This window comes from Mustela nivalis (assembly GCF_964662115.1).
Source record: "Mustela nivalis genome assembly, chromosome: 3".
Taxonomy (NCBI): Eukaryota; Metazoa; Chordata; class Mammalia; order Carnivora; family Mustelidae; genus Mustela; species Mustela nivalis.
Window position 1 is genome coordinate 50,852,723 of NC_139022.1, and position 13,617 is coordinate 50,866,339.

General features: G+C 37.5%; 1 protein-coding gene across 3 annotated transcripts in view; it reads left to right on the plus strand.

Annotated features, from left to right (window-relative positions):
* DCP2 (decapping mRNA 2) overlaps positions 1–13,617 on the plus strand; it is a 54,543-nt gene that overhangs the window by 20,555 nt on the left and 20,371 nt on the right. For all 3 annotated transcript variants that reach the window (XR_014309780.1, XM_082723723.1, XM_082723724.1), the window contains exons 3-4: positions 541–668; positions 1,038–1,136. Coding sequence is in view for 2 of the 3 variants with exons in the window: in XM_082723723.1 (XP_082579849.1) it covers positions 541–668; positions 1,038–1,136 (227 nt within the window). In the remaining variant the exon portion in view is untranslated. The remainder of the gene's footprint in view (positions 1–540; positions 669–1,037; positions 1,137–13,617) is intronic.

Consider the following 13,617-nt stretch of genomic DNA (forward strand, 5'->3'; position numbering starts at 1 on the left):
ATCAAAATAAAAACACAGAATATATAGAATATGTGTTTTCATAGAGGACTTGAGGAACCTTAAGCATATGTCCTTGGTTTGAGAAACACTCAAAAATTAAAATTTTTCTCACCTTTTTCATAATTAACAGTGTTGTAGTGATGAGACATTTGATGACATGGAGAATTGGAAGGCTGAGCATATACTTTACACGTTTAGGCTTTATTTACTTTAAAAAAGTAAGTTTTTACACTGTCCAGTATGGGGGGACCATGCCCAATTTCTTTTGAAAGAGGCTATTCTTCCTTAATACCCAGAGTTAGTATTTCTTTGATTGTTGTTTTTTTTTTTGTTGTTTTTGTCTTTATTTTTGTTTTTTTAAGATTTATTTATTTACTTGTTCAGGAGGAAACAAATGTGGAAAAAATAAATAAGGGGAAACTTAGGTGAAGATTTGAGTAATTTCATATAAAATTCATAGTTGATTTAAATAGGTTTCTATCTGTATATAAATACTCAAGCTATATTTAGAGAGAGGAGCTTCCTTAACACTATGTATACTCTTCAGTCATTGTCCATTTTTGCTGCCTCAAGGTGAAGATGTGGAAAAAGTTTTGGATGAGTGGAAAGAATATAAAATGGGAGTACCAACCTATGGTGCAATTATTCTTGATGAGACACTTGAAAATGTGAGTGTAATAAAAGATTTTTAGTGCAGTGATCAGCTGTTTTAATCTTATTAGTAAAATATGTGTTATTTTGTTCTAAACAGGTTTTAAAATAGACTTTAGTGCTAAAAGGGCAAATTTTGCATATTTTGTCTGCATTCTGGGTCTTACTATTTTCTACTTGTAGTATGACTTACTGCAAAAAAAAAGTCATTTAATTGTTGGAGAAATACTTTAAAATGGTCAGAATGCCTGCCTTCACACTAGTAGTGGTATAGTCAGACTCTTAGAAGATATTAAAATCAAGTATTGTATAAAATTATTGGTTATGACAGTTACTTGAAGTAAGGAGAAAGCAAGTTTTATATTTACCTCTGCTTGTTTTTATAGGTACTACTGGTTCAGGGGTATCTAGCAAAATCAGGCTGGGGATTTCCAAAAGGAAAAGTAAATAAAGAAGAAGCTCCTCATGATTGTGCTGCTAGAGAGGTGAGTTCCTGCAGTTTGAAACCTAGTAATATTTGGTGATTATGCTTTGAGTGTGCTTTTTAGCCATGGAGATTTATTATTTGGACCATCAAATCCTCTTTCTAGAACTTGACTGCACGAAGTAACTTATCTTTTATAACGATGCTTTTGCCCATATCTTTTCTATTATTCTTCCCTTAATTTGTTTCCATTTTCTTTTTCTTTCCTTTTTTTTTTTTTTTTTTTAAGGTTGTCTTTTTCTTTCTTTATTTGACAGAGAGAGAAAGAGGCAGACAGAGAGGGGAAGCAGGCTCCCCACTGAGCAGAGAGCCCAATGCGGGGCTTAATCCCAAAACCCTGAGATCATGACCTGAGCTGAAGGCAGAGGCTTAACCCACTGAGCCACCCAGGCGCCCCTACATTTTCTTTTTTGCCCATTTTTAATTGTTATCTCTAACTCCTTTCTATTTTGATGATATATTCTCTACCCTTTTTTAAGAGTTGGATTTGTAATTGGTAAAACATTTTGGCAATTACAGTCCTTGTTTTATGTTTATAGTCTTGGCTTCCAGACACAATTTGGGCTTTTCTAAGAAATTTACGTTTGTTGCTCAGAACCCTCTCTAGCTTCCTGTTGTCTATAAGATGAAATTTAATTCTTTTAAATATTGAAACTCCCTCCCTTATCCCCAACAGAAAATTTAGCTATTCCTAAATTTGTCTTTGTTCTCGGTCAGAAGAATTTATTCTCTGTCTCTGAATTTGACTGCTTTGTTTCAGTTTTAAACTTCGCTTATATTATTTCCCTAACTGGAAGTTTCTCTATTCTTCCTGCCTATTCAAATCCTATCTAGACCCAGCTCAAATGATCTTTTTTGCCTGAAGGATTGCCACGAAGTAGCTCTGTATCCAGTATCTGAGTTTATTTATCAATGAGATTTAGAGTGAATAAATTTTTTTTAATTGAGGTATAGTTGACACACAGTGTTATATTAGTTTCAGGTGTACAACATAGCGATTCAAGTCTAAACATTATGCTATGCTCACAAGTGTAGCTGTCATTTGTCACCATACACTGTTATTAAAATACCATTGGCCATATTCCCTATACTCTACCTTTCATCCCTATGTCTTACTCAGTCCATAATTGTAAGTCTGTACTACCCACCCCTCTTCATCCATTTTGCCCATCCCTCAATCCTGTCCCCTGTGGAAACCATCAGTTCTCTATTTATGGGCCTGTTTCTGTTGTTTGTTTTTTAGATTCCACATATAAATGAAATCATATGGTAATGTCTTTCTCTGTTTGACTTATTTCACCTAACATAATACCCTCTAGATCTATCCATGTTGTTGCAAATGCAAGATCTTTCTTTTTTATGGCTGGGTAATACTCCTGTGTGTATGTGTGCGTACACACACCGTATCTTTATTCAGTCATCTGTCAAGTCGATGCTGGGGTTGCTTCCATGTTTTAGCTGTTACGAATTATGCTGTAATAAACATAAGGGTGCATATACTTTTTCAAATTAGCGTTTTTGTATTCTTTGGATATATACCTAGTAGTGGAATTACTGGATCATGTGGTTATTTTTATTTTTAATTTTTTGAGGAACCTGATACAGTTATGCACAGTGGTGGCACCAGTTTGCATTCCCACCAACAGATGCATGGAAGTTTCTTTTTCTCACATCTTCACCAGCACTTGTTATTTCTTGTCTTTCTGATTCTAGTCATTTTGTAGAGTGGAAAATTTCTAAAGTTTATTGTTAATTAAAATGCCATGTATTTAAAAAATTAATTCATGAGCACTACCCGATAATAGTCTCGGAACTTTTATAAGTTATTGTCTAGACATTTGCTTGGTGTTAATTATGTAATTATGTATTACTTGTGATATGCTGTGGACTGTATTCTTTTTTTTTTTTTTAATTATTTATTTGACAGATAGAGATCACAAGTGGGAAGAGAGGCAGGCAGAGAGAGAGGGGGATGCAGGCTTCCTGCTAGGCAGAGATCCTGATGTGGGGCTCGATCCCAGGACTCTGGGATCATGACGTAAGCTGAAAGCAGAGGCTTAACGCACTGAGCCGCCCAGACACCGTGTGGACTGTATTCTTATTTATCAGTTCCTTGGTCACTTAACTGCACTACATCTTATCCTTGAAATTTGAGACCCTGAGCTATAAAGAAGCATGATATAATGGAAAGAAAACTAGCCTAGGAGTTGAAAGATTTTTTTTCCTGTTAATAGTTCTCATATATGTTAGTAGCCTAGAGACTTAGGGTGAGCTACTTAATTTCTCTGTGAGATACACATTTATTAAGAAGAGTTATGTAAGGACTTAATAACTTGAGGTGAACCTTAGGTGTTAGTGATTAACTTTGAAATATTTTTGAAGGGGCGCCTGCGTGGCTTAGTGGGTTAAGCCACTGCCTTCGGCTCAGGTCATGATCTCGGGGTCCTGGGATCAAGTCCCGCATGGGGCTCTCTGCTCAGCAGGGAGCCTGCTTCCTCCTCTCTCTCTCTCTCTCTGCCTGCCTCTCTGCCTACTTGTGATCTCTCTCTGTCAAATAAATAAATAAAATCTTTAAAAAAAAAGAAAAGAAATATTTTTGAGATGGCAGTATAGATTTTGTGGCAAATCTCATTTTGATCTGTTGCCTTACTATTTTTTTTAATTCAGTGTTTTGCTGCAGCAATGTTCACCACCTAGTTTAAGTTTGGATGTAATTATTAGTGAGCAATAATTAAAATTCTTATAAACTACTAGAAGTTATTTAACACAGAAAAACCATTAATGGTTTGCATTTTAAATTTAATATAGAACAGCTAATTGAAGTAAGTTTTTTTTTTTTTTTAATTTTATTTATTTATTTGACAGAGAGAGAGAGATCACAAGTAGGCAGAGAGAGAGGCAGAGAGAGAGGAAGGGAAGCAGGCTCCCTGCCTAGCAGAGAGCCCGATGTGGGGCTCAATCCCAGGACCCTGGGATCATTACCTAAGCCTAAGGCAGAGGCTTTAACCCACTGAGCCACCCAGGTGTCCCCGAAGTAAGTGTTTTCAACAGCTTATAGACAAAGCCATTGTATCCACACACCTCCTAACATATAAAGCTGTTTAGGTAGCAGGAGAGAAATTGACATATACTCTAAGAGCTTTCCTTTTACTTTTTGTAGGTGGTAGGAGATGAAATGGAGCAGTTGTAAAGTCTCCCTTTTATGTCCTCAAACTCTGATTCTCTTGCTCAAAAGGAAGGACAAGTAGAAATCATAGCATCCTACTTAGAGGAATTGATGTGCAGTTCTGTATGTAGAGTTAGGTTAATCCTATAGCAGTAGATAATTGTCTAGGTCCAGAAAAGACACTGCATTAACTAGAAAACAGTCTAAATTTGGACTAAATTTGGTGAGATCTGTATTTTTAATTGGATCTTTTTGAGGGAACTTGGAGGAAATCAAGTATTTAAACTTGCAAAACTGAAGAGAACTACCCCCTCATGTCTAAGGAATTATCTACATCTATCACTAGAACCTTTCTTCTGATCAGTTTTATACACTATATTATAAAGAGTCACGATGATGCAGAAATAAAGTATTGGGGGAGGGAATGGGGGTGCAGAGGCAGTTAGCCTGTGAGCTGAGGCACCTAGTTTTCAGTTTAGTTTATCTGCTCTGGGATACTAAGGTAAAAGATTCTCCAATTCATGTGGTGCTAATTTCAGTAATGATTATAGATCACCACAGTTTCTAAGAAAGTAAATGAAATATTTTAGGGGCATGGGGAGTGGGAGAATGGAATGTTGATGATAGGATGCTATAGAGAGTCTTGTGGGGAGGAATACAACCATTATGGGAGAGTTCAGTCATATACCAAGGTCTCACAGTGAACAGCAGAATAGGGATGCAAAACACTGGTGGTTGGTACTGGAGTCCATGTTCCTGACTACTACAATATAGGCAGTCAAGGAATATTTGTAAATGAGTATTTCTTAACACATAGATGAAAACGGAAGTAATTTGTGATTTTTTTAAGTATAAATATTTTCTAATATTTACCTTTCTGATTCAAATCACTTTTGGTTTTCTGTTTTAGAGTTTTTGTCTTGCTCTGAGGAAAGTGCAAATATTCTTAGGAACTGTAGTCTCAATTTCAGGGAAAGATTTTTTCCCTTTTGATAATAACAATAATTCTTCTAACCTTTCTTATCTAAGAAACATCCTCTTTTAGCTGATAAAGGAACTTGTCAGAAAAAAACCTTTTCTTTAATAAATTTTGGGATTAGAATTTGACTTTTATATCTGGTTTTTTTTTTTAAGATTTTATTTATTTATCTGGCAGACAGAGGTCCCAAGTAGGCAGAGAGAGAGAGGAGGAAGCAGGCTTCCTGCTGAGCAGAGAGCCCGACGTGGGGCTGGATCCCAGGACCCTGGGACTACAACCTGAGCCGAAGGCAGAGGCTTTAACCCACTGAGCCACCCAGGTGCCCCTATATCTGATTTTTAAAATGGTTGCCTCTGTTATATAAAGAGACAAAAATTTTAAGATTAAGGTTGCACATTGTCTCATGGCCTGAGTGGCTTAAACAACAGAGATTTATCTCTCCCAGTTCTAGAGGCTCCCAAGATAAAGTTGCCTGCTCATAAGGTTCAGGTGAGGGCTCTCATCCCAGCTTGCACGTGGCTGCTTTCTCACTGTGCTTACCTGGTCTTTCTTGGGTGCCTTTGTGATTGCAGAGTGTGCCATGTCTCTTCCTCCTCCTCCTCCTCTTCTTTTTTTTTTTTTTTAAGGGTTTTACTTATTTTTTTGACAGATCACAAGTAGGCAGAGAGGCAGGCAGAGTGGGGAGGGGGAAGCAGGCTCCCCACTGAGCAGAGGGCCCGATGTGGGGCTTGATCCCAGGACCCTGAGACCATGACCTGAGCCAAAGGCAGAGGCTTATTTATAACCCACAGAGCCACCTGTGTTTCTTCCTCTTCTTACAAGGGCATCAGCCCTATTGGATTAGGCTCCCAACCTTATGACCTCATTTTACCTTTATCATCTCACAGGCCCTCTTCCCAAACACAGTTGCATTGAGGGTTAGGCCTTCAACATGAATATTGGTGAGATAAAGTTTTAGTTCATAGCAGTTGCCGTTTTGAGTAATGAAAGTGTTCACTTAGTGGTCTTAGACTTGTACTGTGTCCTTCTGCCACTTGATGGTGCTGCAGTACTGTTCGGTGGTAGTAGGGAGAGGATGTACTGTCTGTAAGTTTTAGTTTAAAACCAGATTGGGATATTACCACAAACTCCTCTGAAAAATAACAATGTTTCTTTTAATTTTCCCTTGTATTAATCTATAAGGAGGAGTTCTGTCTAATTTTTTTTAGCTTCCATTAGCTAGGCTGATGTCTTAAACGCTTTTTCTGGGACTTTTAAGTTATGCAGTTCTGTCATGGGTGCTTACCCTTTTAAGTTGCTAATGACAAATTAATTTGGTTTGTTTTAGTTATGTTACTGTTCTTATTTCATTATCTATGGTTGTCCAGGGGTGTTTTGTTATAGCAGAATCTGACTCATAAGGGCTGTGTCTGTGGGCTGAACTGAAAGAAGCAGTGGCAGCCTTCTCAGGGACAAGGTGTGAATATAACTGTCAACAGAAAGCTTAGTGCCATCATTATAGTTTCCAACCCTTGACCTTTTGGTTCACCATTGTTAATTGGGTTCTGATTACTTTTATTCAGTGAAGTAGATTTAGGACAAAGATGTGAAAAATGGTTTCTCGATATTGTTCAAAGGATGCATTAGGATAACCTCAGTGTATTTTTTTTTTAAGGTTTTATTGATTTATTTGACAGAGATCACAAGTAGGCAGAGAGGCAGGCAGAGAGAGAGGAGGAAGTAGGCTCCCTGCTGAGCAGAGAGCCTGACGTGGGGCTTGATCCCAGGACCCTGGGATCATGACCTGAGCTGAAGGCAGAGGCTTTAACCCACTGAGCCACCCAGGCGCCCCACCTCAGTGTATTTTTATTGTTGTTGTGAAACACCAGTTGTTGCACAAGCAAATGATACTTGGCAATTCACTTGTTTTGGGACTTATTTTTGTTGCTTGTTATTTAGCAAAACAGTACATTTTATTGTAATGAAACCTACTTTATTATGCATTTAATCCTGCGTATTGTGATTTAATCTTGATAGAATTTGTACAGAGCAACTATTGGTGGATTTATTCTACCTCTTCTTGTAAGTTTATAAAAGGACAGTAGGCGGAGGATTTCTTTATCTGTCTTTGCTGGTGCTTTTTCAGCACATTTTTAAATCTTACTTTAGGAATTTTATCTGATATCATTTGGGAAGTTAATCCTTTTCTGTGTGCTAGGAAATTTTAAGTATTAAAATACAGAAATGAATTTTATCCACAGAAGATAATATTGAAATTTTTGTCTTTGGTATCTTTATATGTAAGTGAGTTACTAAAAAGTTTTCCCAGTAAGTCTAATGAGAGTGGATTCCTAACTTTAGAGGCAAATTGATTATTAATCATTTTTAGAATTGAGAGATTATATCTGTTACTTTATTATACTTGTTATAAGTTTGGTTGTACAGGGTTTGAAGCTGCCTGTGTTTAGTGCTGATGGTTCTTTTTATTTTGCTTCTTATTGTACCACTTCCTTCCATATGATTCCAGCTATAGCCGCCATCCCCAGATCTCTAAATGGAATGCCTTTTTCTTCTTATGTGGCTAACTCCTGTTCATCTTTCAAGTCCCAGCTCAGGTGTATCCAGCAGAATAGGATGCTTTCCATGATACCTTCTCCAGATGACCACCCCATTTCACAACTCACACCTTAACCCAGAGCTGAGTTATGTATTCTCATAGTACCTTCCTACCTCTTGGCATGTATGTCCTGATTACAGCTATTTTCTTTTTTAGGCTGAGCTCCTTGAAGAGCAGTGCTTGCTCTGTTAATTCCTGAAGCCCATGCATCCAATAGTACTTGTTAACTTACTAAGCACACAGTATATATTTGAGTGCACTAAATATATTGATACAGATAATTTCAAGTAGTATAGAGAAAAATAATACAAAGAATGTATTTGCTTGCTAACATTTTGCCATACATGGTTTTTATATTCAGTTATATATGTGCATATGGCTTTTATTTACAAGTGGGTTTTGGGGGAGGGGGCAAAGGGAGAAGGAGAAACAGACTACCTGCTGAGCAGGAAGCCTGATGCAGGGCTTGATCTCAGGCCCCTGAGATTGTGACCTGAGCCCAAAGGCAAACACTTAGCTGACTGAGCCACCTAGGCACCCCAGTTTTTATTTTATGTTTTTAAAAAGATTTAGAGCGAGCATGGGAGCAGGGGGAAGGAGGGGCAGAGAGAGAAAGAATCCCAGGCAGACTTCCCGCTGAGCTTGGAGCCTGAGGCAGGGCTCAGTTGCATGACCTGAGCCGAAATCAAGAGTCAGACACTTAACCGACTGAGCTACCCAGGTGCCCCTTAAGATTTATTTATGTATTTTACGGAGAGAGAAGGTGTATGCACACGCACATGAGCACATGGTGGGGAGAGGCTGAAGGAGAGTCTAGACTCCAAGATGAATGTGAAACCCCACCCAGGGTTTGACCTCATGACTGACTGTGAGATCACAACTGGAGCCAGAACCGAGGGTCGCATGCTTAACCCACTGTACCACCCAGACATTCCTTGGTTTTTATTTAATTATTGCTGAATAATTTTGGAGTAAATTGTAGACATCATGCACCTTAATCCCTTAATACTAATGCAGATAAGTTTTAAGAACTAGGAAGTTCCCTTATGTAATCACAGTGTAGTTATCAAATTCAGGAATTTAACTTTGGTAGGTGTTGTTATCTAATAGGTTTTTAATGTTCACATTTACCAGTTGCCCCATTAGGTTCCTTTTCAACAGTTTCAACCCCTTCCCCATCCAGGATTCTCTTCCAGTCTCAGGCATTGTGTTTGCATTATATTATTACATATCTTCAGTCTCCTTTAATTTGAAAAATTCCTCAGTTTTCTTCAGTACTTTTTTTTAAAGATTTTGTTTATTTGACAAAGAGACATAGCGAGAGAGCGCACAAGCAGTGGGAGTGCCAAGCAGAGGGAAAGGGAGAAGCAGTCTTCCTGCTGAGCAAGGAGCCTGACAGTGGGGCTTGATCCTTAGCAGCTGAGTCACCTAGCAGCCCCTCAATATTTATTTCATTAAGCATGTGTGTAGTTAGATACTATTTGTAACACAAAGTTAACAGGTTTTGCTCACAAGGAACTTGGATTATACTATTTACTTTCAGTGTAGTTTCTCACATATAGACCTACATGACTAGGTGTGTATTCTTATTTGTTATTATAAGTACTGTTCAGGGAAGGAAGCTAATCAGAACAATTTAATAATGTTTTATATATGTGTATATATATGTGAAACCATCATTCAGATCAAGATACAGAGTATTGCCAACACCTCAGAAGATTCTTTCCTGTCCTTTCTCAGTCAATACCCAGTTTTTCCACACCTCCTAGAGGGAAGCAGTACTTTGCCTTTTATCACCATTGATTAGTTTTGCTTGTTCTTGAGGTTATATTAGAAGGATTTTGTGTTAGGTACTTTGTTTTATGTGTTTGTCCCCATGTAAATCTGTGAGATTGAGTTATACTGCATATATTGGTTGTTGGGTTTCTTTTTATTGCTCTTTAGTATTCCAGTGTACAGATAGTTGCAGTGCTTTATTTCTTATGTGTTGGACTGTATCCATCTTTTGGCTATTATTATTAATTTTTAAAGATTTTATTTACTTATTTGAGGGGGAGAGCAAGCACCCAAGCACGGAGGGAGAGGGAGAAGCAGACTCCCTGCTGAGCAGAGAGCCTGTTGCAGGGCTCTGCAGGACCCTGAGATTATGGCCTGAGCTGAAGGCAGACACCTAACCAACTGAGCCACCCAGGGACCCTGCTTTTGGCTATTATGAATAAAACTGTTCCAAGTATTCTTATATATCTTTGTTGAGGTAAATAAGCTCTCATTTCTCTAGGTGTGGCTTAGTCATAAAGATGATGTAAACCTGTTGCCAGTAGTTTTCTGGGTGGTTGTACCAGTTTACATTCCTACCACCTATATATGAAAGTTCTAGTTATCCAGGCCAACATGAGAAATTCCAACAATTTTATCTCATGTTTATGGATTGGAAGAATTAATATTGTTAAAATGTCAATAGTGGTAAAAGTCATCTGTAAATTCTGTGCAATCCATGTCAAGATTTCAATGGCATTTTTTAATAGAAACAGGAAAAAACAGTCTTAAAATTTGTTCAGAACCATAAAAAACCCTGAATAGCCGAAGCAATCCTGAGAAGAACAGAATAGGAGGCATCACACTTCTGGTTTCAAGCTACTGTAAGACTTAGGTCATCAAAACAGTATGGTACTGACAGAAAAATGGATCAGAGGAACAGAATTGAGAGCCCAGAAATAAATCCAAGCATGTATGGTCAACTAATATTTAACCCGGGAGCCAAGAAAACACAAGGGAGGAAAGATGGTCTCTTCCGTAAATGGTGCTGGGAAAATTAGCCATTGACAAAATAATGAAACTAGATACATGTCTTTTTTTTTTTTAATTTATTTTTATTAAAGATTTTATTTATTTATTTGTCAGAGAGAGAGAGGAAGAGAGAGTGAGCACAGGCAGACAGAATGGCAGGCAGAGGCAGAGGGAGAAGCAGGCTCCCTGCTGAGCAAGGAGCCCTTTGCGGGACTCGATCCCAGGACGCCAGGATCATGACCTGAGCCGAAGGCAGCTGCTCAGCCTACTGAGCCACCCACGCGTCCCCTAGATGCATGTCTTATGCCACTCATAAAAATTAACTCAAAATGGATGAAAGAAATAAATGTAAGACCTAAACCGTGAAACTTCTAGAAGGAGATAAAGGAAAAAAGCTCGTGGACGTGGGTCTTAGCAATGCTTTTTGAATGTGACACCCAAAGCACAATCAACAAAATAAAAAAACGAGTGGGACTACATCAAACTGAAAAGCCTCAGCAAAAGAAAGTGCCAGCAAAGTAAAACGGCTACAGAATGGAAAAAAGAAATTTGCAAATTATATAGGGGTTAATACCCAAAATATATAAAGAACTCCTAAACACAGTAACAAAAAAACCCCCTACTAATCCAATTAAAAATGAGCAAAAGACCTGAATAGACATTTTCCCAAAGGAGAGCTACAAATACCAACAGGTACATGAAAAGGTATTCAGCATCACTAGTCATTAGGGAAATTGCAAATCAAAACTGCAAAAAGAAAAAAAAACACAATGAGGTATCACCTCACACCTATTAGAATGGCCATTATCAAAAAGATAAATGTCAAGATGTCAAGATAAGGGGACTGATGGTGAGATTGTAAACTGGTGTAGCCACTATGGAAAACAGTATAGAGATTTCTCAAAAAATAAAACTACCATATGGTCTAGCAATTCCACTTCAGTTCCACTATATTCAAAAGAAACTAATATTCTAATTTGAAAAGATACTGTACCCATGGTCGCAGCATTATTTATAGTAACTGAGAAGTGGAAACAACTTAAGTGTCCACTGACAGGTGATAAAGAAGCTGTGGGGTATATATATACACACACACACACTGCACATACAAAATGGGTATTATTCAGCCATTAACAAGGAAATCCTGCCATTTGTGCAATATATATGGACCTTGAGAGCATTATGCTAAGATTTTGAAATAAGAGAAAGACAGATGATGTATGATCTCAGTTATATGTGGACTCTAGAAAGAAAAAACAAAGAAACAGTCTCAGAAAAAGATCATATTTGTTGTTCCCAGAGTGGGGATGTGGGGGATAGGGAGAATTGGAGGAACATGGTCAAAAGGTACAAACTTCCTATTATAGATAAGTGGTAGGGATATAATGTACAGCATGATGACTATAGGTAACCACTGCTGTATGATATATATAAAGGTTGTTAAGGGAGTACATCTTAAGAGTTCTCATCACAAGGAAAAAAATACTTTTGCCTTTTCCCTTTTACTGTAGCTGTATGAGGCAGTGGTTGCTAACTAAACTTAAGGTGGTAATCATTTCACAGTATATGTATGTCAAAGCATTATGCTGTACACTTTAAGCTTATACAGTGATATATGTCAGTTATATCTCAATAATAGTAGGAAAACTCTTAAGGTAATTTTCACTGCATACAAATATCAAATCATTAGGGGCGCCTGGGTGGCTCAGTCATTAAGTATCTGCATTGGCTCAGGTCATGATCCCAGGGTCCTGGGATCGCAGGGAGCCCTACATCGGGCTCCTGCTCAGTTGGGAAGCCCGCTTCTCCCTCTCCCACTCTCCCTGCTGTGTTCCCTCTCTCACTGCCAAATAAATATTTGTTTGTCAAATAAATAAAATCTTTAAAAAACACACAAGTATCAAATCATTGTGTTGTACTACTGAAACTAATGCTTTTTAAAAATTTTTATTCATTTATTTTTTGAGAGATAGAGTGGGGGAGGGGAAAAGAGGGAAGAAGAGAGACCAATCTTTTTTTTTTTTTTTAAGATTTTATTTATTTATTTGATAGAGGGAGAGAGATCTCAAGTAGGCAGAGAGGCAGGCAAAGGGAGAAACGGGTTCCCTGCTGAGCAGAAAGCCTGATGTAGGGCTTGATCCTAGGACCCTGACACCATGACCTGAGCCGAAAACAGAGGGTTAACCCACTGAGCCACCCAGACACCCCCTGAAAGTAATATGTTATCCATTAATTATATTTCAATGAAAAAATTTTAGCCATTCTGATGGGAATGCAATGCTTTATCACTGTATTTTTATTTGCGTTTTCTTGAAGTTAAATGATTTTGAGCACATTGTCATGTTCTTATTGGCCATTTGAATGTTTTCTTAATTAAGTACTCACTTGTATATTACCCATTTTTTAAAAGTTGGGTTACTTCTCTAGATACATAGGGCTTTCTGATATATTGTGGATTGTACTGTTAATGTTTTCTGGTTTATGTCTTCCCTTTGATGAAGAGAAGCAGTTTCCTGTATCATTGATGTGCAAACTTTTAGGTATCTCAGTCTTTTTTTTTTTTTTTTTTTTGGTGTCGCAGTCTTAATTGTTATAGTTATAAATCTAATATCTATCAAGGTTAATATATAATCAAAAATGTTTTTAATCTCTGTCTCAAACAGTAGAGTAGACCTTTGTTTTAAGTAAAAGGAAAACTAGAGCATCTGGATTTTGCTTTAATGTGAAACATCAGATAACATATGCATTGTGAAATAAATCCACATGATTGATGGTTTTAATTACATTGCTATGTATATAAATGTTAAGATATGGGGAGGTATGAAACTTTTGTCACGGAGCTTCAAAATATTATTCTGGGAAAGATTGAATGTCACTGATCACCTTTAAGACTGTTAACTATGTATACCTACAATACTAGGTGTAGATGTAAAGAAACATTGGACAACATAGGA